Source organism: Vigna angularis, chromosome 6, assembly GCF_016808095.1.
Source record: "Vigna angularis cultivar LongXiaoDou No.4 chromosome 6, ASM1680809v1, whole genome shotgun sequence".
NCBI classification, from domain to species: domain Eukaryota; kingdom Viridiplantae; phylum Streptophyta; class Magnoliopsida; order Fabales; family Fabaceae; genus Vigna; species Vigna angularis.
In genome coordinates, this window is record NC_068975.1 from 13,489,703 (window position 1) to 13,511,684 (window position 21,982).

Consider the following 21,982-nt stretch of genomic DNA (forward strand, 5'->3'; position numbering starts at 1 on the left):
CATGTAGCGTCGCCTGTCTTTTCGTCCCACACTACTTTCACCAACCGAACGTCCTTTCCTTTGTATAACTTAGTGCGAACGTCTTCAATGCGAACCGGCTTCATCTCCAGCGTTCGGTCTTGTCGAAGACGAACGTCCTCCAGTTCCAATATGTGCGAGGGATCCGATATGTATTTCCGGAGTTGAGAAACGTGAAACACCGGATGAAGGTTGGACAATTGAGGAGGCAAGGCTAGCTCGTATGCTATTGGTCCAATCTTTCTTATGATCTGGTACGGCCCCACGAATTTGGGAGATAATTTCTTTGATCGCAACGCTCGGCCTACTCCAGTAGTCGGATTCAGCAGAAGGAAAATGTGATCGCCAGCTTTGAACTCTAACGGCCTTCTTCTTTTATCTGCATATGACTTCTGCCTGCTTCTAGACATCTTCAACCTCTCCTGAATTAACTTCACCTTTTCTGTCGTTTGTTGAATAAGCTCTGGTCCCGTTAATACTTTCTCTCCCTCTTGAAACCAACAAAGTGGTGTGCGGCATTTACGTCCGTACAGAGCTTCGAAGGGAGCCATTCCAATGCTGGACTGGAAGCTGTTGTTGTAGGTGAATTCCACCAAAGGCAAGACTTCATCCCACACGCCCATGTGATCAAGCACGCACGTTCTCAACAAGTCTTCGAGCGTCTGGATGGTTCTCTCAGATTGACCGTCCGTCTGCGGATGGTACGCTGAACTCATTTGGAGTTTGCTGCCCAGTTCACCTTGCAGAGATTGCCAAAACCGAGAGGTGAATCTCGTGTCTCGATCGGAGATGATGCTGGACGGCACTCCATGTAGACGAACGATCTCCTTGATGTAGAGTTTAGCCAAATTAGTCATAGACATCTTCAGATTAACCGCTAGGAAATGAGCACTCTTCGTTAGACGATCCACTATCACCCAAATGGAATCGTGATTCTTGACCGTGCGAGGCAAGTGAGTCACGAAGTCCATTGAAATGCTGTCCCACTTCCATTCGGGAATTTCCAGAGGTTGCAGTAGGCCGCCCGATCTTTGGTATTCAGCTTTCGCTCGTTGACAAGTTAAGCATGACGCCACGAAGCGAGCGACGTCACTCTTCATCCCAGGCCACCAAAACGACTTCCTGAGGTCTTGATACATCTTGTCATGCCAGGGTGCATGCTAAGACGGCTGTGATGACCTTCCTCCAGAATAATTCTCTTCAGCTCACCATCATTCGGAACGCACGTCCTATCGATGTAGCGTAAGAGACCGTCCGTCCCAGTGTTGAAATGCTTAGCCTTATCTGTACCGAGCGCGTTTAAGATCAACACCAAATCTTCGTCCTCCCTTTGCTTCGTCCTGATCCGGTCGAACACTTCACTTGCTATCCTAAGGTTGCAGCATTTAATACTGTTCGGCTCCAACTCGAACTGCAACCTTAAGTCTCTAAAATTCTCCACCAAGCTCAATTCTCTAACCATCATGGACGAGACATGCACCACCTTCCTGCTCAACGCATCTGCTACCACATTCGCTTTGCCAGGATGGTAGAGTAACTCAAACTCGTAATCCTTTAAGAACTCAAGCCACCTCCTCTGCCTCATATTCAACTCCTTCTGATCAAAGAGGTACTTGAGACTCTTGTGGTCGCTGAAAACTTGGAAAGTTGATCCATACAAGTAGTGCCTCCAAATCTTCAGAGCAAAGACGACCGCTGCCAACTCCAGGTCGTGCGTTGGACAATTCCTCTCATGTATTTTTAGCTGACGTGAAGCGTACGCCACCGCTCGTTTATCTTGCATCAATACACAGCCCAAACCTTGTAGGGACGCATCACAGTAGACTTCAAAAGGTCTGGCCGTGTCCGGAATCACCAAAACTGGGGCGCTCGTCAACTTCTGCTTCAATTCTTGGAAGCTAGATTCACACCGATCGGTCCAAGCGAACGGGTGATCTTTCCTGGTCAGCTGTGTCAACAGTGCCACTATCTTTGAAAATCCTTCTATGAAACGCCTGTAGTAGCCCGCCAATCCCACAAAACTTCTCACTTTAGTGACCGAGCGCGGACTCTCCCAATCCAACACCGCTCGTACCTTAGCCGGATCCACTGAAATCCCACCAGCGGATACAACGTGACCCAAGAACTGCACTTCTTTCATCCAAAACTCGCACTTAGACAATTTAGCGTATAGCTCTTTTTCTCTCAACACTCCAAGTACCAACCTCAAATGCTCTTCATGCTCTTCACAACTCTTGGAGTAGATGAGAATATCATCAATAAATACCACTACGAACTTGTCCAAATACGGCCTGAAAATGCGGTTCATGTAGTCCATGAAGACTGCTGGAGCGTTCGTCACACCGAACGGCATGACCACATACTCATAATGTCCGTAGCGTGATCGGAAGGCCGTCTTCTGAATGTCTCCTTCCTTAACCCGAATTTGGTGATAGCCTGATCTCAAGTCTATCTTAGAGAACACGCTCGCTCCATGCAACTGGTCCAACAAGTCGTCAATCCGAGGCAGTGGGTATTTATTCTTGATGGTCAGCTTATTCAATTGACGGTAATCAATACAAAGCCGAGAGCTGCCATCCTTCTTCTTCACCAACAGCACGGGCGCTCCCCAAGGTGACACGCTTGGACGGATGAACTTCTTGTCCATTAAATCTTCTATTTGTTGCTTAAGTTCAACCAATTCAGCTGGTGCCATCCGATAAGGCTGAACGGAAATTGGCGCTGTTGTAGTCACCAAATCAATCGTGAACTCCACTTCACGAACGGGAGGCAATCCTGGCACTTCATCCGGAAAGACGTCCGGGAATTCGTCCACAACCGATCGTCCTCCACTGTGCTTGCTGTTGGACGATCGCTCAAAATTTAAAGTTCCAGCCTCCCTGTCTTCGTGTGTCATAATTAGAAAACAACTCGCGCCCTCCATAATATCTTCTTTAAGTTGTCCGAGAGTCACACCCAAATCCTCTTCATATTCTTCAGGGAAAATCAACTTCTTAGCTCCACAATCTATGAGAATGCGATTAGTATTCAGCCAATCCATTCCCAAAATCACTTCTAGGTCTTTGAGAGGCAAACATATTAAGTTCACCTTGTATCTACGCCCTTCTACCTCAATAGGACATCTAACACACATGGTAGACGTTCTAACCTCTCCAGCCGCTGGGGTAGACACCACCAAGTCGAACTGCATCTCACTCTCGGCTTATCCCAGTTTACCAACGCACGCCTTCGAGATGAAGGAGTGTGTCGCCCCCGAGTCAAATAATACACAACAATTCAATCCATACAACAAGCACGTGCTGGTGATAAGTGTACCTGAACTCGCTGCTTCTGCACCAGTGATCGCATACACACGCCCAACAGCTTGGGCTCGTCCACCACCTCTAGTTTGATTCCTTCCAGTGTTGGGTGGCCTCATCACCGCACGTCCACCCATATTGCACTCGTTCTCCAGGTGGCCATGTCTTCTACAACGAGTGCAATATTTTACTCCTACTAATTGAGGACAAGCTGACTTGTAATGGGGTCCTCCACATTGAAAACATCTTACTGCCCCTGATTGTCCTGACTGCCCAGCAACTACCACTGCTTGCGACCCACTTGACTGTACTGGACGAGTGTATGGAGTACTATTCTGAGCCAGATTTGGTCTTGATAAAATCGGTCCCCTGGAAGCCTGTTGCTTCTTACGTTGTTCGGCTTCAGCCATGTTCTTCTCCAACACCTTTGCTCTCTCAACCATTGCAGGAAATGAACGGATACACAGGCTGGAGATAAACACCTTTAGATCGCTCCTCAGCCCATTCTCGAATTTTCTACACTGCCACTCCGCACTGGTTGCCATGGTATTAAAACGAACCAAGTGCTTAAACTTGTTCGTATACTCAGAAACAGTCATCCCCCCTGTGTCAACTGTAGGAACTCCACCTCTTTGGCGAAACGGACGCTATCTGGAAAATATTCTTCATAGAACTTGCTTCTGAAAACTTCCCAAGTAATAGGATTGTGAGCGTCCGTCAATATGGCCCTCACGCTCGCCCACCAGTGGCTCGCTTCTCCAGTCAGAAGATATTCTGTGAATGCTAAGCGGTTCTCATCTGGGCACATCTTAGCGTTATAAATCCTTTCCATGTCACGCAGCCATTGGTCTGCCTCATCAGGAAGGCACGTCCCACTGAACTTGGCTGGACGGTGTTGAAGGAAGCTTTCCAAACTCCACTCAGCATGTGGTGTAGCATTAGAAGAGGACGCCCCCGTCGTGCCCCTGGTTGCAGCAAGAATTTCCATTAATTGCTGCTGTGTAGTCTCAGAGCTGGCGCGAGCGGCCTCCAAGCTTTGCATGGCGTTCTGATTTTGCTGCATCAGCGTGGCATTCTGCTCCATTAAAGTAGTATTTTGCTGCTGCAGTCTATCAATTACAGTCTCCATCAACCTAGTGCTGTTGGACGTATCGGGCTCGTTAGGCTGAGGTGGAGGAGGGAGTCTAGGCGCCATGTATTCTCTGGACCAGAGAAAACGAACGTTAGTTATGTTCAAGAGTTAAAAAATAATAACTCATTAAACACACAATAACTACACAGCAAAAACGCAGTGCAATCATAACCTACAGTGTCCTTTAAGAGAACAAAACTGCTCTGATACCAATAATGTAATATCCCAAAATTTATACAGTCATCAACTATATACTTAGAATAATCACATGTATTAATATGGCAAAACAGTCTTAAAAAAAAATAAGAGGAATTAAATTCGCAAATGGCCGAACGGCCTTACATGCATACATAAGTTACAAGCGTTTACAAAACAATGAGGACGAACGGTTTACAAAATAAAATACCGAACGTCCAAGTATTTACATCAAGCAAAAGGGCGCTCGCTCACAAGCGGCCCGCTATCCTGAATACACTAACTAAAAACCGAACGCGCTACTGTTCGGCCTTCACTTCTACTTCTACAAGATTCTCCTCAGCTATGATTTCCTCTTCAAGCGTTTGCTCCAGTGAAGCCTCTCCTTCTGCTCACATCCACACGGATGATCATTGCAAGGACAAGACGGATACACATATACAGACAACACAAAGGAAACGCAAGGATAAGCTTATTGAATTTAATTCAAGTCAAACATACATTTCATACATATCAAATACATCAAATGAATCACAACACATACATTCAATTCATCCATTAACTCAATCAAAATCCTGATACTAGACCGACTGTCCGGACTGTATGAATTCTGTGTAGCTACGACGTCCGTGCACCCAGGTGGGATAGCTGCAATACTCGTCAGCAGCCACCTGAGGTTAGTCCGTTCTGTCCAAGTTACAGTTATGGACTAAGACCTCCTGCCATTCCCACACATGACAGACTCCTCTCTACTTGAGAACGAGCACTCACGGAATATCAGGATGACCCGCCAGCTAAGCTTACCACATTCATACTTTACAAATCTCAATTTCCAACCAAGAGTCGTTCCTCCCTAGAACGCTCGTTCAAATTCAACAATCATAATTTCATCTCTTACACCATTCACACATCTTAATCTTTCCTCTTATTCACACTTTCATTCTTAGTTCCACTTTCATAAAAGAGCGAACGTCCAGCCCTCTTTGTAATAGAGGACGAACGTTAATACAATACCAAAAAGGTTCGTTCACGAGTGGAATAAAACCAATACAGGTTATTAGACGGACTTCATATTAACTTGACTCAGTTAGATGAACTGAATCTAGTACGATCTGGAAAATACTTAGAATAATTTAAGTTCAATAACTCTGGAACGAATCCAATGGATAGATACGTCACCAACTGGTTTAGATAAATAAACTGGACACGAGGTAATTCAGGAGACCAACCGCCAGTCAATGACCGAGCGCGAAAATAGGCATTTAATGAAGTTTTGAACGAACGTCACTGAAGTCTTGGACGAACGTTACTAGATCTATTGGACGAACGCTATTTAAATTTATGGACGAACGCTATTGAAATTTATGGACGAACGCTATTTCAATTCAGGACGAACGCTATTATAGCTCGTTGCAATTTACGGAAAGAACGAGCGTTCGGTATAGGACCGAGCGCTACTTATCATTTACACTTTTAGGACGAGCGTTCGGTCTAAGACCGATCGCTACTTATCACGTACGCTTTGGGACGTACGTCTATGGGTCGAGACCATTTGCTGATTCCAAATCATAGAAATAGGATTTTATATAAGTAGAAATGGTGAAGTTATGTTTTTGACAATATGACTAAGTGTCTGAATGTGTATTCCCAAGCTTCTCAAATCCTCACACAACACTCAGGATATCTACGTTTGGCCGAACGCTCAAACGTAAAAATATTTATAAGAGGGCGTTCGTCCTCAAATAGAATCCTTTCCAAATGAAAGGGTTCGACTATTTCAAAGAATTTACTGAGAATACCGAACGATCAAAGACCGTTTCGATAACGAATGTTCCATATCATATGATAATTTATATTCCAAGTTTCATTTACATCAAATACATTTTCTCAGTATATACTTTCATGCATTCATCTCATCATACAGCTCATATTTCAGTTTAATCAAATCATAAAACATTTCATCATTTCCATACATCAATTCAGGATCATACTCATATGCCAAACATCCAATATCATAAATCATACTTCAAACAACACATACGCACATGCAGTACAATAAAATCATAAGAATTAAATCTAATAAGCTTCCCTTACCCGGATTCAGTAGTGATCGTCCTAAATGAGTGGATCTTGATTCGTCTAAAAGAAGCTCTCTCAACGTTTCTCTTAAGCTCTCCAACTAAACTAACCAAAAGAAAATGAAGGGCTTAGTCTACACCGTTGCATGCAGCTGAATACAGTTTACAGGAACTCCAGAAACGAGCGTCCAAGTGAAACTTACCAGAACTGTAAGTTGTTCGGCTTAAAATGAAGCTCGCGGTGCAGGGAACATTCCTACGGTGCTGAAACGTGAACGGAGAAAAGGGTGGTAAGTTGCAGAAGAGAGAAGGAGAAGGGTTCAAGAGAGAAGGAGGAGAAATGGAGATTCTGAGTTTGGAAGGGGAGAAGGTGCGCATGAGAGAGAGTGGGAGATTTTTCCAGAAATTCATTTTTGTTCAAATCCCACTGTCAGACGGACGAGCGTCCCTCTCGTCGACACCTGCACCCCACCACTGACTTCAGAAGTTTCCAACTTGACAAGTGGCGCGCATGCATGGCTCGGTGGTGGATTTTTAATGCACTGGACGCGTGGCACGGAGCATTAATGGAAGCAGAGAGGTGATTCAGCACAGTAATAAATGAGACGCGACACATGTGAATATGTGCAGCTCTTTTGTGCCATAGCCATGGATTTTCTTCTTTAGCAACTAAGCATGTTATACTATGACTAGATGCACTCTCAATATCAATCAAATATATGTTATTATGCCTAACACCTTGCAAAGCAATTTCAGCAGAATTTTTAAAATAAACAATACATTTGTCACTCTCAAAAGTTACCTTGAAACCTTTGTCGCATAGTTGGCTTATGCTTAGAAGATTATGTTTGAGGCCTTCAACGTATAAGACATCTTTTATTGTCAAAGTGCTTCCTCCTCCAATGTTTCCAGTACCCATTATTCTGCCTTTGTTGTTATCCCCATACGTTACAAATCCTTGCTTCTTCTCAAAAGAGATGAATCTTTTATTGTCACTAGTCATGTGTCTTGAGCAACCACTGTCAAGATACCACAGTGACTTCTTGGACTTTGATTGATCCTACAAAACAAGTTAGCAAGAATTTTAGGTCCCCAATCTCAATATGGGTCCTTGGGGTTAGTTTTTGCAAGTTTACATCATGTCACAGCTTTAACCCAAGCATATTTGCCACTTGGAACACCAACATGTTTAATATTCACTAGTGGAAAAATAGTCTATTATGACTAACCTATCATAACTAGTAAAAATAATCCATCATAATAGATTGACCGGTGGCAAACTTGTAATAAAAATTAAACATATTATAACGTAGTTTTGTAAATCAGTTATAATATGAAATGTGGTGGCAAACTTGTAAATAAGTTTAAAACATATTATAACGTCGTTATGAAAATCAGTTATCATATAAAACGCGGTGGAAAATTTGTAAATAAGTTCAAAACTTATTATTACGAAGTTATGGACACCTTAAATTTTTTTTAATGTATTATAACTTATTTTTAGAAACCAGTCGTAATATCCAATCTGATTTTCACTTTTTACCCCCTAATTTCTCTTCCCTCTCTTCCTCACTTTCGTTCCCCGTAATACACCACTACCATTGAACCACTCTTCCTCTCTTCTTCACTCTCCATCATCCATTGTTCACTCAACCATTCACTCTCCATCAGTCGTTCATTCGCTGCCTTGCGAGAGCGTTTCTCTCGTCTCCATTATCGTCCATCAGTCGTTCATTCGCTGCCTTGCGAGAGCGTTTCTCTCGTCTCCATTATCGAAGGCTCTCGTTGCCTCTCCATCATCGAAGGCTCTTGCTGCCTCTCCATCATCTCATTGAACCACAGTTCAAGTAGTAAGCACTCTCCTTTACCTCTCAGCCTTTCACCTACATCTTTCACCCTCAACTGCTAGGGTTTCTTCGAATCTTCATCTTCTCACCTTTTTACCGATTGTTTTGACTTTTCCTACATTTTTCATTGAAATTGGTTCCCTCAGTGTTTGTCTAGGTAGGCTTTGAGATGATTGATGCAATTGCTGAGTCGTAAGGGATTCCTATGAACACTGCCCATTCCAAAGCCATTTTTGGAAAAGGTTTGCTCGTTCCCTTGCTTAGATATTTCTATTTTCTGTTCCTCTCTCTATGTTTATTGTATTCATGAATTTTTGCGCAAGTTGGTTTGTTGCAGGTTTTGTTGGTGAAGTTCATGTCTTCCTTGCAAATCTTCATACTTACATGAATCTGAGTGGTGAATCAGTAAGGAAACAGGATGTGCTGATTTTTTTCTCTCTCTTAACAATTTGGATATTTAACTTTAGATTGTGCAAGTTGTGCTATCTATATAGCTTGTCACTTGCCACTCTCAAAAATTTATTGACCACGAGTTCCTTTAATCGCTTAAGCTTATAGTCTACTTTGAAGGGTAGCTTTTCTAATATGCACATCCTTCTTCAGTCTATTGAAAAGGAGTCAGCCTAATTTTGGTTGTACATTCTAATTCCCAAGGGCGTTTATAAGACTACTTGATTGAGGGTGGGATTTTTCCTAATTGCAACTATGAAATTCCAATAACAGTTCAAACAGAACGCAACTCAAACAAGTAAACTTTTGGCCAAAGGATAAATAATATGTATATATCGGCTTACACTAGTGGAAGATCAACATCTGAGGTAGATTCACTAAGCATGTGCTCCATCTCTTGTATATTCTGTTTTAGTTGACGAGACAATTTATCTTTTGCTGGGAGTTTTGCAATGTTGGGAGTATTGCTTACCAGCCACTCTATACACTTTTTAAGTCGTCAATAACTTTGATGAAAAGATGAAGCTAACATCGTTATATATATTTCAGACATATCTTCCAAGCGAAACACCGACTCCACTGGTGAAATATAGAGAAGAAGAGTTAGTTAATTTGGGAGGAGATGGAATGGGATAACGTAGAGAGTGGGAGAGGGTCTATGACTATGATGTCTACAAGATAAGGATGAAAATCATGTGCGTCCTATTCTTGGAGGGTCTGACACCTTGCCTTATGCTCGTAGGGGGAGGACTGGTAGAAGACCAACAAGGAAAGGTTGGCTTTTATTTCTACAATTGACCATGCTAGAATGATCCTTATCGTGAATATTTGAGCTAGCCATATCGGATGAATGTTGTTTATTGTTTAGAAATTAAAAGTACTTATTTTAAGTTTGAATATTTATATTTTGCCGCTGATAAATTCTGGTGTTTTGATGAAACAGATCCAAACAGTGAGATGAAGCTTTTGGACATTTGAAGTTAGTGGCCCCATATTCCCTATTTTTTCTCCTTTTCTTACAAATTATTAGGAAGTTTATATAACTTTGTCATTTTGTTTTTATTTTCTATTTATTTATTTTGTGTATCTTGTATCAGTGCTATGCTGCACTGTAGTTATTAAACGTTCAAGAATACATTAAAAACATTTTGTTTTATCTCTCTACTGAAAGAGTGAGATAGTACAGTTAAAAAGGTTTATTGGTTATTTATAGATATAGATATTGTTCTCTCATTTAAGAAATGAAATATTATAGGTGTCAGCACTTATTGGAAGTCTATGATCTTCTTATTCCAAATAGGATATAAGTTTTCTTTGTTTTTTTTTCTAATTATTGATTAATTGTAATCTTTGTGTGTCCAACTTCTTAATCCTATCATATCCAATTGAATTACTATATACTTATGAGTTCTCCTTTACTGTAACAACCACAAGCTTCTGTTTATGAATCAAATCTCTTTTTAGTGATATAGCAATCATATCATATTGATAGATGATAACAGAACAACTTTGTCCTTGTAGCTGTTCAAAATTTAGTGAGAATTTTCAAATAAGAAAATTACCAATGTCACTTACACTTGTAAATTATGTGATTATTAATCTTTTACCTTTTTATAAACTATCATATCCTACTTTTTTTACTCAAATGAATAATTTATTTGAGACTGAATAGTCTATGTTGATTTCAGTTCTATCTTACTATTTTGAAATTTTTTATCAAATTTTTTTCTAAAAATTTGTTTATTCAAAGCTATATTGATTATAAATTGATTGGATGAGAAGAATATTATTGTGTATTCATTATTATTTTTTTAAAAAAACACATATATTATAACGTACTAAAGGATGTACGTTATGATATGTTGATCACATATTATAACATACAAAAATATATACGTAATAATAGATCACATATTATAACGTAAAAACAAATTTACGTTATAATATCTCTCGTCTTATTATAACGGACAAATGAAAATTTGTCATAATAAACTACGCATATTATAACGGACTTCAGAAACTACGTTATAATATGTTGAAGTTATTATAACGTAAATTTCTGTTACGTTATAAAATGCGTAGACTTATTATATCGCCCAGAACTATGTCCCCAATAACTACGTTATAATATATCATTTTTGTACGTTATAAAATGTCATTTTTCCACTAGTGATTGCATTTGTTTGATGTGTGACCATGCTTCATACAGTAAAAGCAACATACATCACTAATTTTATTTTTAATAAAAGTTCCTTTAACAACCCAAATTTTTCGAGTTCTTCTTACCTTGGATTTAAAATTTTGATGCATGTTTCCATTGCTCTTAATAAGGTTTGTTTTAGAATGTGAATTAGCTTTAGTTGCCTTAGCAAGTAAGTTTTCAAGTATATCAATATCAAACATATAACTTTTGCATGACAAGCATTCAACAAGTTCAACAGTAGCATTTGCATCTGATAATTTAATTTCTAAGGTATTAACTCTATTTCTTAGAACAACTTCATCATCAAGCAGTTTATCATATTTTAACTTCAATTCATTATGTTCCTTTTTTAAATTTTTATGAGCAGCATTAAGTTTCTCAGATTCATTCATCAATTCAAAGAAAGCTTTTTGTAAATCTAATTCACTAGATTCAAAGCTGGAATCGCTTACTTGACTTCCAGTTTCTTCAGAATCTGCCATAAGGCATAGATTGGCTTCTTCTTCTGTGTCACTTGAACTCGTTGAGCTAGAGGCATTATCCTCCCAAGCTATGTATGCTTTATTTTTCCTTTGAAATTTTCTTTCCTTCTTGTCTTTACTTTTCTTGCTTCTTGGACACTCAGATTTTACGTGCCCTCTTTCTCCACAACCGAAGCACTTTACATTTGATGGAGATTCTTGACTTTCTTTCCTATCTTTGTGAAACTTGTCCTTTCCCTTTGCTTTCATGAACTTTGCAAATTTCTTTATCATCAAGCTCATGTTTTCTTCATCATCAGAATCATCTTCTTCGATCCTCTTAGAGCTTTTTCCTTTAGATATTTCAGACTTGAAAGCTAGAGTTTTCCTTTTGCCTTGATCCTCTTCAACAGTCAATCTCCTCGGCTCAAGTTCATGCTCACGGAGCTTTCCAAAAAAGATTGGCATTGACATCTGAGTAAGATTTTGAGACTCCGAGATGGCAGTCACCTTTGGTTGCCAAGACCTGTCCAGAGATTTCAGAATTTTCACATTAAGTTCATCAGTATCAAAAGTCTTACCCAACCCTGTTAAATGATTCACAATATAAGTGAATCTTTTTTGAACATTAGAGATCGTTTCTCCAGGTTGCATTCTGAACATCTCATATTCCTGAATGAGAGTGTTCTTCCTAGCGCGCTTCACGTCCTCTGTTCCTTCATGAGTGACTTTGAGGACTTCCCACATTTCTTGTGCTGTCTTACACACTGAAATTCTATAAAATTCATCAAGTACAACAACAGATGAAATTATATTGCGAGCTTTAATATCAAACTGAGCTCGTCTATTTTCTTCAGCAGTCCAATTAAAATAAGGTTTTTCAGTCTCTACACCATCAACAGTATTCATAGGAATATAAGGGCCATTTTGTACAGCTTCCCAGATACCTCTATCAACAGACCCCATAAAAATCTCCATTCTCACTTTCCAAAAAGCATAGTTATCACCAGTAAACAATGGAGGTCTGTTAATGGAAGCACCCTCAGCATATACATGGTTTTGATTGTGACCGGCCATTTTCGCAAATATTTTTTTTTGAAAAACTATCAAAGCAAGCTCTGATACCAATTGTTGGTATCGGAGGGGGTATTTTTCGAAGAGTACAGCGCAGCGGAATTAAAACTCAGAGAGCGGAAAGCGTGTTCGATCACAATTAAAATTAATTTGGTCCTTTTAGTAAAAATAATTTTCTTTCAGAAAATTAATCAAACAGTTGATATACGTAAAATAATATGAGTGTAGGGAATTGAAAAATCACACAGATATTTTTATACTGGTTCGATTCAACAGAATCTACGTCCAGTAGTTAATCACTATAAATAGTGATTAACAGTTCCACTAAAAATGGTTTAACAGATTACAATCAAATGAACAGGAATAAAACGAAAAGAACCACTCTACCAACTTGAAGAGAACTGCTCCGGCAATCAACCAACGATTCGCAAGCTTCTCCTTTCACAAGACCAGGCAGAGTACCTTGCTAACTTGAAGAGAGTCTGCTCCGACTATCGACACATGATACACGAGCCTCTCCTTTCACAAGACCAAGCAAGGGAACAATGAACAAAAGGCTCTCTAAGAACATTCCTCTGACACATAGTGTTCTAAGCTTTCTCAGTTCAAAAAACGTTACCTTCTAATTTTTTCAAATCAAATTATATAGCCAAGTACACTGAATGCCAAAGGTCAGCTCCCAACTTCCATGAATAATCGATTATTGTAAGTGATAATCGATTATTCAAGTCCATTACAGAGTTTTCAAAAAAGTGATAATCGATTATATGAAGTGATAATCGATTATTCAAGTATGACTTGTGATAATCGATTATTGCTTAACCATAATCGATTATACTAGTAAAAACTACAATGTTTAACATTTTCCTACTACATTCAAAATCTACAAGTTGCTTTTTTTAAATATTTTCCTACTACATCCAAAATCTATAAGTTGCAGCATCATCAAAACACATCTTCAGGTTTTACCAATACTCCTTATTGGTAACAAAATGGCCTTGATCATATGATGCAAACAAGCAATTGATTAAATCATAGAAAACCTGGGCAAAGTCATTCATGCTTTCAAAGTACTAGCATTCAATCACAATAACTCTGGAGCTCCAAGCCTCACATATAAGCTCATTCACATTCCACATATACACATCCTGCTTAGTATCATAATCACAATCACAACATCATGCATTTGTTCACAAAGCTTGTGAACCATTTGTATAAGCATATAATGTGCACAATCTTGATGACTGAAGGCTTGAGCGGAATCGGAGGATGACGTGAAATCTGGACTTGATCGAACTGAAGATCCGGGAAGCAGCGGAAGAAACAGATTTATTCAAGAACCCTAGGATTTGGAGTCAAAGGTGAACAGCGATGAACAAACCATAAATTCGAGGTGTGTTCGGTTGAAAACCTAGGGTTTGAAACGGAAGCGGATTTGAACGGTGGAGAAGTGATTTTAATCGGCGAGAGATGTGAAGTTCTGTGATGACAATGTGGCTCGTGGTGGAGGAGCTCTCTCTCGAGAGTGAAGTAGATGGAGACTTAGCGAAATGAAGATGTGATGTGGTGCTGAGGGAAGCACGCGAGGAAATAAGCTCGCGTGGCAGCGATGGTGTAAGGAATCCACGCGGCTGAGGCAGAGTGGAATGAAAATGATTACATGGATGTAAGAGATATCTGAAGTGTGAATGGAAAATGAAAGATTAAGCGTGAATGGAAGGTGGCTAGAGGAGATCCTTTGGGATTCTCTAGCTTGACTTTCAAGGGAATTAAATTCTGGAGTTCTCTCTACAGAAAGTTTAATTCATTATTCTCAAAAGTATCTTACAAGAGGTGGTGACATGGCTATATATAGGACTAAAAGTCCCTCCTATCTAGCACATGCCTAACACCTTTTACACATGTTTTAATAAAAATAAAAGAAATACTACACTAAACTAATTGGGCTTGGGCCCCGTCTATCATCCCCTCTCCCTTGGAAAGGATTTGTCCTCAAATTTGATGGTGCTTCTGAAGACTTATTTTTGTTGGCTTCACAAAGGTTCCTCCTGGGTCAAATATCCATCTGCAATAAACATCAAACATATCTCTAATTAGTTTTCTTTGACCCAGTAATATATATAAAAGACTATGTGTAGAAGAAGGTTTCCTAATTTTGAAATTTTTAATGTTAATATAACAAAGAAACCTTTCTTCATTTGAAGTTTTATTTGTATCTTGAGTTATTGGTAACCATAAAGGTAACCATAACCCAAGTTGTGACTTTGCATGTGTTGATAGTGATAACATTTTTAAAGATGGAGTGGCAAAGTCTTTGAAAGAAAAGTGAAATTTGGAAAATTCAAATATAAATGGAGATGTTGCCTTTAGTTGCTTTTTCTTTTCTTCCATTTCTATTCTTTCAACTTCTTCCTTTTCTCTTCTTTGTGTGTCTTTTCTCTCTTTCTCTCTTCTTTTCTCTTCTTCTCTTCTTTCTCTTTCTTCCTCGTTTCTTCTCGCTCTTTCTTCCTCTTTTCTTCTCTTGTTTTCTTCTACTTCTCTTTTCTCTTGCTCTCTTCTTTTCTCTTCTTCTCTTCTCTCTCTTTCTTCCTCTTCTCTTCTTTCTTTTTCTCTTCTTTCTTTTTCTCTTCTCTCTTTTTCTCTTTTCTCTCTTACTTCTTGCTTTTGTTTTTCTCTTTTTAATCTCTCAATTCTATATTTGCTTGTCTCTTCCCATAGCCTCTTAAGTTTTTCTAGAAACTCACTTTCCCTACGAGAGTACCCACTTATATTTTGAATGAATGACTCAGCTTTTCTAATAAGCTCTCTCATAAGTTCTAAGTTTCTTTCAATTTCTCGAGGCACAAACTTTCTTTTCATACAAGCTTTCAATTCATTCCAATCATGAATGGGATATTTTCTACCTATCTTAACATGATATTGCCTATCATCCCACCACTCTCTTGCATGCTTTTTAAAACTAGAAGTGTAAAGACTAAGAATATAAGATTCATTATCTCTAGAATAGAAGGATTCAGATTTACTTTTGCTCACCATGAATGAATGCATGTCATCAATTTCCTTTTCCCAAGCTAGGTATGTTAATGCACCAATATCATCACCAAAGAATGGAATACTTTCACTAGCTTGTTTATACAAATCATCTTCAATCCTATCAAATTCATAAAATGAACAAGACTTCCTTCTAGCTTTATCATGTGCTCTTTTGATGTCTTTGTAACTAAGTTGCTTATCAAAATTAAAATTCCTAGAAGACCTATATGAATAACAAGACATCTTTGTTTCTAAAAGTTTTTCTAGTGTAAAAGATATACAAGATTCACACTTAGACAAGTCCCAAGTAAGAGAGGTGAGTCGTAAAGACTGCTTAAGCACCAAGTCTTGCCTTGCCAGAAATGTCTTAGGTTACTACTAGATACCCTTTAAACTAAAATCACTTTTAAAATCAAAGGACACAACTGACAAACAATCACAACAATTAAACACTAAAACACGAGACTCTTCGGACTCTAATGTGACAAGGCTTAGAGTTTAATCTCTTTTAGCTTAAATCACCCCTAAATGTAAGACACAAAAATTAAACACAAACAAGAAAAGTTTTGCCAAGAGTTGAAAGAGCACCAAGGACTCTTCCAAGACACTTGGACTTTGAATGGACTTTTACAATGAAATTAAGAAAACTAACAATAGAGCCTATTACAAAACCAGATGAACTTAGATCAATTACAAATAAAGACAGCTGCTACGGTCCTGGTCCACTTCTTGTGCTCAACGAATACACTCTTGTTGTTGTTAACCAGCCTTGGATCTCCTAGCTTTTGTCTACTCTTCCCTTTCACTCGGTCTTTTGCAAATGAGACATTGAATAATTCCTATTTTCTCTCAAACTGTTCCAAGTATTCTGCACAGTTAATTTTCAACCAAAATCAGCAGGATATTCATTCAATATTATCACTTACATCACTTACAAGCTAAAACAGAATATCAATTCACAACAAAGGGTAAGTTAGACAACTTCCCTGTTTGAATGTTTGTTTCTAGCCTGTTCCAAACTCCACACTGAGGTGTTTCTGGACAACTTTGGAGTCTCCTAGCTCTTAGGTTCAACTCTTTCTTGGGCTTGTACACTTGATGCAAAGAAACTCCCTTCAGTTCAAAGCTTCCACATGAAATGCTTAGGTTGCTTTTTCTCAGTAAACATCTGCTGCAACTAAATTCTCAAACATCAGCTCTGCACACATAAATCTCAACAAAATCCAGCAAGTGCAGATGGACAGTGAATTAAATTCAGATTGGATGTAATTCAATGCAGAAACTAACCACCTAATTAACTCAACCGCCAAGTCAGAACTGGAATTTAGGTGCTTTAATCACTTCTTAAAACTGGAGGATGCATTGGCAATTAAAAACAATTTGATGCACAACTGATTATGACAAGAGCAGCCCTTTCAGCAAATCAATGAATTACACTCGGCAGAAACAATGGACCAAACCAGTCAAGAACAATGTCCTAAACTAATTCAGAAATCAGTGGACCATGCTAATCAAGTCAATGGACAAAAAGTAATGTGAGGCAAACCAGAAATTGGCAGTTTTAAAACAGTGTTGTTGCACTTCCAGAAATGCTCATAAAACAATCAGCACATTATTTGCAAACCCTATGTATCTTATCAAGTTCCCATAGATCTTATCAAATCATAAACAACATTCAACATGCCCAATTAAACCATGAAATCAACAATTCATTTTCAAAATAGTGATTACAACAATGAATTTAGCAAGCAATGTTGGAACTAAAATGAATGCAATGACAGTTTAAAGATTCACAAGCACAAATAGCATCTCCAGGACATCAATAATCAATTAAAACAACACTGATTGCAGTTGCAGTTGCAACAAATCACAGCTGCTCCAATCTAATTACTCCAATTTCTTTTCCTGCACAATGAACACAATCAACAAATGGTTAAATGAAACTGAACTCTCTTGCAAATGCCAAGGAATTTTGGCTAAATTAGCCTTACTAAGCTCACAGCATTGAGGTTTCTCTTTAAAAATTTAAAACACTCAAATGAAAAGTTTAAAAGAGAAATTTTCAGTCTAGGCCAGAGAATCCTGTGGATCACCACCACCTAATATGCTACCATTCACACTTACCTTCTTTCAAATACCAAAAACCAGAATGGAATCAAATTTCTCAAATCAGGAAAAATGGTTAGGCTAAGGCAAAGTGATGGACAAACAGGACAACCAATCAAACAGCAGAGCAGACTCTAACCCAGGAAACTCTAGACCAGATGAAATAAACAATTAAAAGCTTCAATTAAAGATTGGCAGAATAGATTTCACATGTATTGCAGACAAAACCAGATAACCAACAAAGACAAGCAAGATACAAAGCTATCAAAAAGGAAAGTACTCAAAAATGAACCTAAGAATTGCTCTAGAAGGGATTAAGAAAGCAAGAAAAACAAGCAAGTTAGGGCAGAAACAGTTAAATGACTCCAGTACTGAATTTTACAAAAGCGTTTGATAAAATGCCCCAACAAAATTAGTTCATAACTGACAATGTTTTCAGTTTCTGATTTTGGAGCTTCACTTATTTGGATTGTACAAGGTCTGAATGCTTTTTAAACTTGTATAGATATTCTTTTTCACTTGTTTTGATTTCATTCAACAGACCCTAGCTCTTACTACAATCCAGCTGAATCATAAAGGCACAAATCAAAATTTCAGTACTGCACTATACTTGCTTCATAAAAAAAAATTGACTTAAAATGGTGGTTTCAAAGGTGAAAAACGCACAAAGGCTGATATAACTCGAATTAACTATCTCAACATGTTTAAAACATCAAAACAAACTTGTTTTGCATTAAAATTGGATGCAGAACATAGTAATTCGAAAATTGAACTTGCAATAGCCAATTATGCAATCAAACAGGTCAACCATACCACCAGTTTTAAGTTTCATTGAGTCAATTGACAAATTATTGATGAAAATGACTTTTAAACAGCAATTGGAAACTTGAACAAGACACGAGGAAGTTAATGCAAGATCTATATGCCAAACAGATTTTAAACACATAAAATGATTCAAACAAAGATAATGCAGATCGGCCAACTGCAATTTGAACTCTGCTGGAGTTTTCTCAGTGCAACCAAGCATTGCCTAAGCAAGTCATTACTTATATGGTATGCACATGGTACTTGCTCAAATGTCTCACAGAGTTCAACTCTCGTTCACTTGCAAATGAACACAAAGGTAATTATAATACTGCAAAACAAATGAAGGCTGAATCTGATGTCATCCATCATGCACTCGAGCTCTAAGTGAGTTTGTCATAGCTCATATGGGGTGCAGATAAGGAACATTCAATCAGATTGTTCAGCTCAATCAAAACACGGTTTCAACCCAGAATTTATGACAAATAAGCAACTGAACATGACTTTGACAAAACAGAATATGATGCTCAAATAAAATGACTCAAACAACCGATTAAGATGAGGAACAATAATCAAAGTAAAGCTGGCACACACAAATTGACCCAACCATAACCTAATGAACAGATCAACACCAAAACACATGAATCAACACAAGACAGAGAAGGAATCATAATGAAAAACACGAATATTGAAGACATTCAATAAGAATGAATAAGGTCAAGACAGAAAAAACACGAATATTGAAGAGATTCAACAAGAATGAATAAGATCAAGACAGAATCGAAACAACTCGTGAATTTCATAACAACGCAAGAAACTTAAACTCAGATCAGAGACGCGAATCAATGGAGAGAGATACTTAGCTTGCGAAGCGCGGAAGAACCTGAGCTCTGATTACCACATGATGACTGAAGGCTTGAGCGGAATCAGAGAATGACGTGAAATCTGGACTTGATCGAACTGAAGATCTGGGAAGCAGCGGAAGAAACAGATTTATTCAAGAACCCTAGGATTTGGAGTCAAAGATGAACAGCGATGAACAAACCATAAATTCGAGGTTTGTTCGGTTGAAAACCTAGGGTTTGAAACGGAAGCAGATTTGAACGGTGGAGAAGTCATTTTAATCGGCGAGAGATGTGAAGTTCTGTGATGACAATGTGGCTCGTGGTGGAGGAGCTCTCTCTCGAGAGTGAAGTAGATGGAGACTTAGCGAAATGAAGATGTGATGTGGTGCTGAGGGAAGCTCGCGAGGGAATAAGCTCGCGTGGCAGCGATGGTGTAAGCAATCCACGCGGCTGAGGCAGAGTGGAATAAAAATGATTACATGGATGTAAGAGATATCTGAAGTGTGAATGGAAAATGAAAGATGAAGCGTGAATGGAAGGTGGCTAGAGGAGATCCTTTGGGATTCTCTAGCTTGACTTTCAAGGGAATTAAATTCTGGAGTTCTCTCTACAGAAAGTTTAATTCATTATTCTCAAAAGTATCTTACAAGAGGTGGTGACATGGCTATATATAGGACTAAAAGTCCCTCCTATCTAGCACATGCCTAACACCTTTTACACATGTTTTAATAAAAGTAAAAGAAATACTACACTAAACTAATTGGGCTTGGGCCCCGTCTATCAAATCTCAACATCAATCAACATCAAAGCATCATCAAGCATTACTTATCAAACAACAATCATAAGCAAACCATCATAACAGACAAAGTTTCCAATTGAGTACATCAAACCCTATTTTAAAAACAGAAGCAAATAAGTTCAATAATATAAAACCAAACAAAAGCATAAAATAAATTATGCTCTAGTACTGATAGCATCCATCAGTAAATGCTATCTCACAACTAAAGCAGAACAAACAACAAAGATACAATCAATCAACTAGGTTGCCTCCCAAGTAGCGCTTGTTTAACGTCACGAGCCTGACGCAAAATCCTCCAGCACCCTTCAGTAGATGCAAATCTTTCTTACCAACACCCATCAGTAGGTGTATACAAACATAGTATCCTTCAGTAGATGTAAACCCTTTAACAAACTTATAACAAAAACAAAACCCAAAAGTTCAAAATTACATCACCAAAACAAAAATTAAAAGTTCTTAAATCATTGGGTTGCCTCCTAGCAAGCGCTCTTTTAACGTCACTAGCTTGACCCAATAAATCTCAAGTTCTTTCTTCTTTTTCTTCTTTCTACTGAACTTCTTCAGGAATTTGATAAAACCAGGAACCTGTTGCAATGTCTCAATCATAGGAACTTTAATCTCCAATTTCTTGAAGATTTCCATAAAGCGCTCAAATTCCTTCTTCCTATGATACTTCTTTGGATGAGGAAGAGGTTTTTCATATGATTCTTTATTTTTTTTCTCTCGTCCTCTTTTTCTTTTCTCTCACTTTCTTTTTGTTCACACAATTTTTCTCTTCTTCTTTCTCTTCTCTCTCTTTTCTTTTTTTTTTCCAACTCAACTTTTTCAACATTTATACTCACTAGCACTTTACACTCTTCCCTAGGGTTAACCTCAGTATTAGCCCCAAAATTCTTGTCAGGCCTTTCTTCCAACTGCTTAGTAAGTTGACCCACTTGAATCTCCAAGTTCTTAATAGCAGCTTCAGTGCTCTTTTGAGTGGATTTAGTTGCCTGTATGAATTGCTGAAGAGTTTCTTCCATCCTTATTGATCTTTCATTAAGTGTAGACATTTGTTGCCATAAGGTTGGTTGTTGTTATTGCTTGTTAAATTGCCCTGATTGTCCAGCTTGCCCACTTTGTCCTTGACAATTACTTGGGTGTGGTTTCCATCCTTGATTGAAGTTCCCCTGACGGTATGGAAATTGATTGGCCATGAAGTTAACATCCTCTAAAGCTTCCACTAGAAAGGAGCATTGACCATTGATATGGTCACCACCACATAGTTCACACATCTGTTTTTGAACCTGTGCAACAGTCTTTAACTCTTTTGGCAGTTGTGCAAGTGCCTTTGTGAGATTCTCCAGTTGTTGAATTATTATTTTGTTCTGAGCTAACAAGGCATCATTGGGTTGCAACTGTAGAACTCCTTTTTGTTCAATAGGAGCTCCTCTTTCACTGTTCAACTCATTGTCATTAGTAGCCATGTTTTCAATTATTTTAGTTGCTTCCTCTAGAGTCTTCCATTTAATATTGCCTCCAGCTGAGGCGTCTAACATCAACTTGGTTTGTGAACCAAGACCTCCAAGGAAGAATAGGACTACTTCTCCTTCGTCAAATCCATGCGTGCGAGTCTTTCTTAATAGGCTTTTGTACCTG

General features: G+C 38.5%; 1 protein-coding gene and 1 long non-coding RNA gene across 2 annotated transcripts; one reads left to right on the forward strand and one right to left on the reverse strand.

The window, feature by feature from the left end:
- Positions 1-4,788: 4,788 nt before the first annotated feature.
- LOC128197408 (uncharacterized) lies at positions 4,789-7,908 on the reverse strand. Its single transcript, XM_052879231.1, has 4 exons — positions 7,525-7,908; positions 6,926-6,986; positions 6,739-6,823; positions 4,789-5,032 (listed from the first exon to the last, which is right to left on the reverse strand). The coding sequence occupies exons 1-4, from the start codon at positions 7,723-7,725 to the stop codon at positions 5,002-5,004; spliced, it is 378 nt and encodes a 125-aa protein (XP_052735191.1). The 5' UTR covers positions 7,726-7,908; the 3' UTR covers positions 4,789-5,001.
- A 331-nt stretch (positions 7,909-8,239) lies between these two features.
- Positions 8,240-10,233, forward strand: LOC108320718 (uncharacterized). Its single transcript, XR_001831406.2, has 3 exons — positions 8,240-8,572; positions 8,716-9,793; positions 9,963-10,233. It is a non-coding gene; the product is annotated as an uncharacterized LOC108320718 (long non-coding RNA).
- Positions 10,234-21,982: the final 11,749 nt, after the last annotated feature.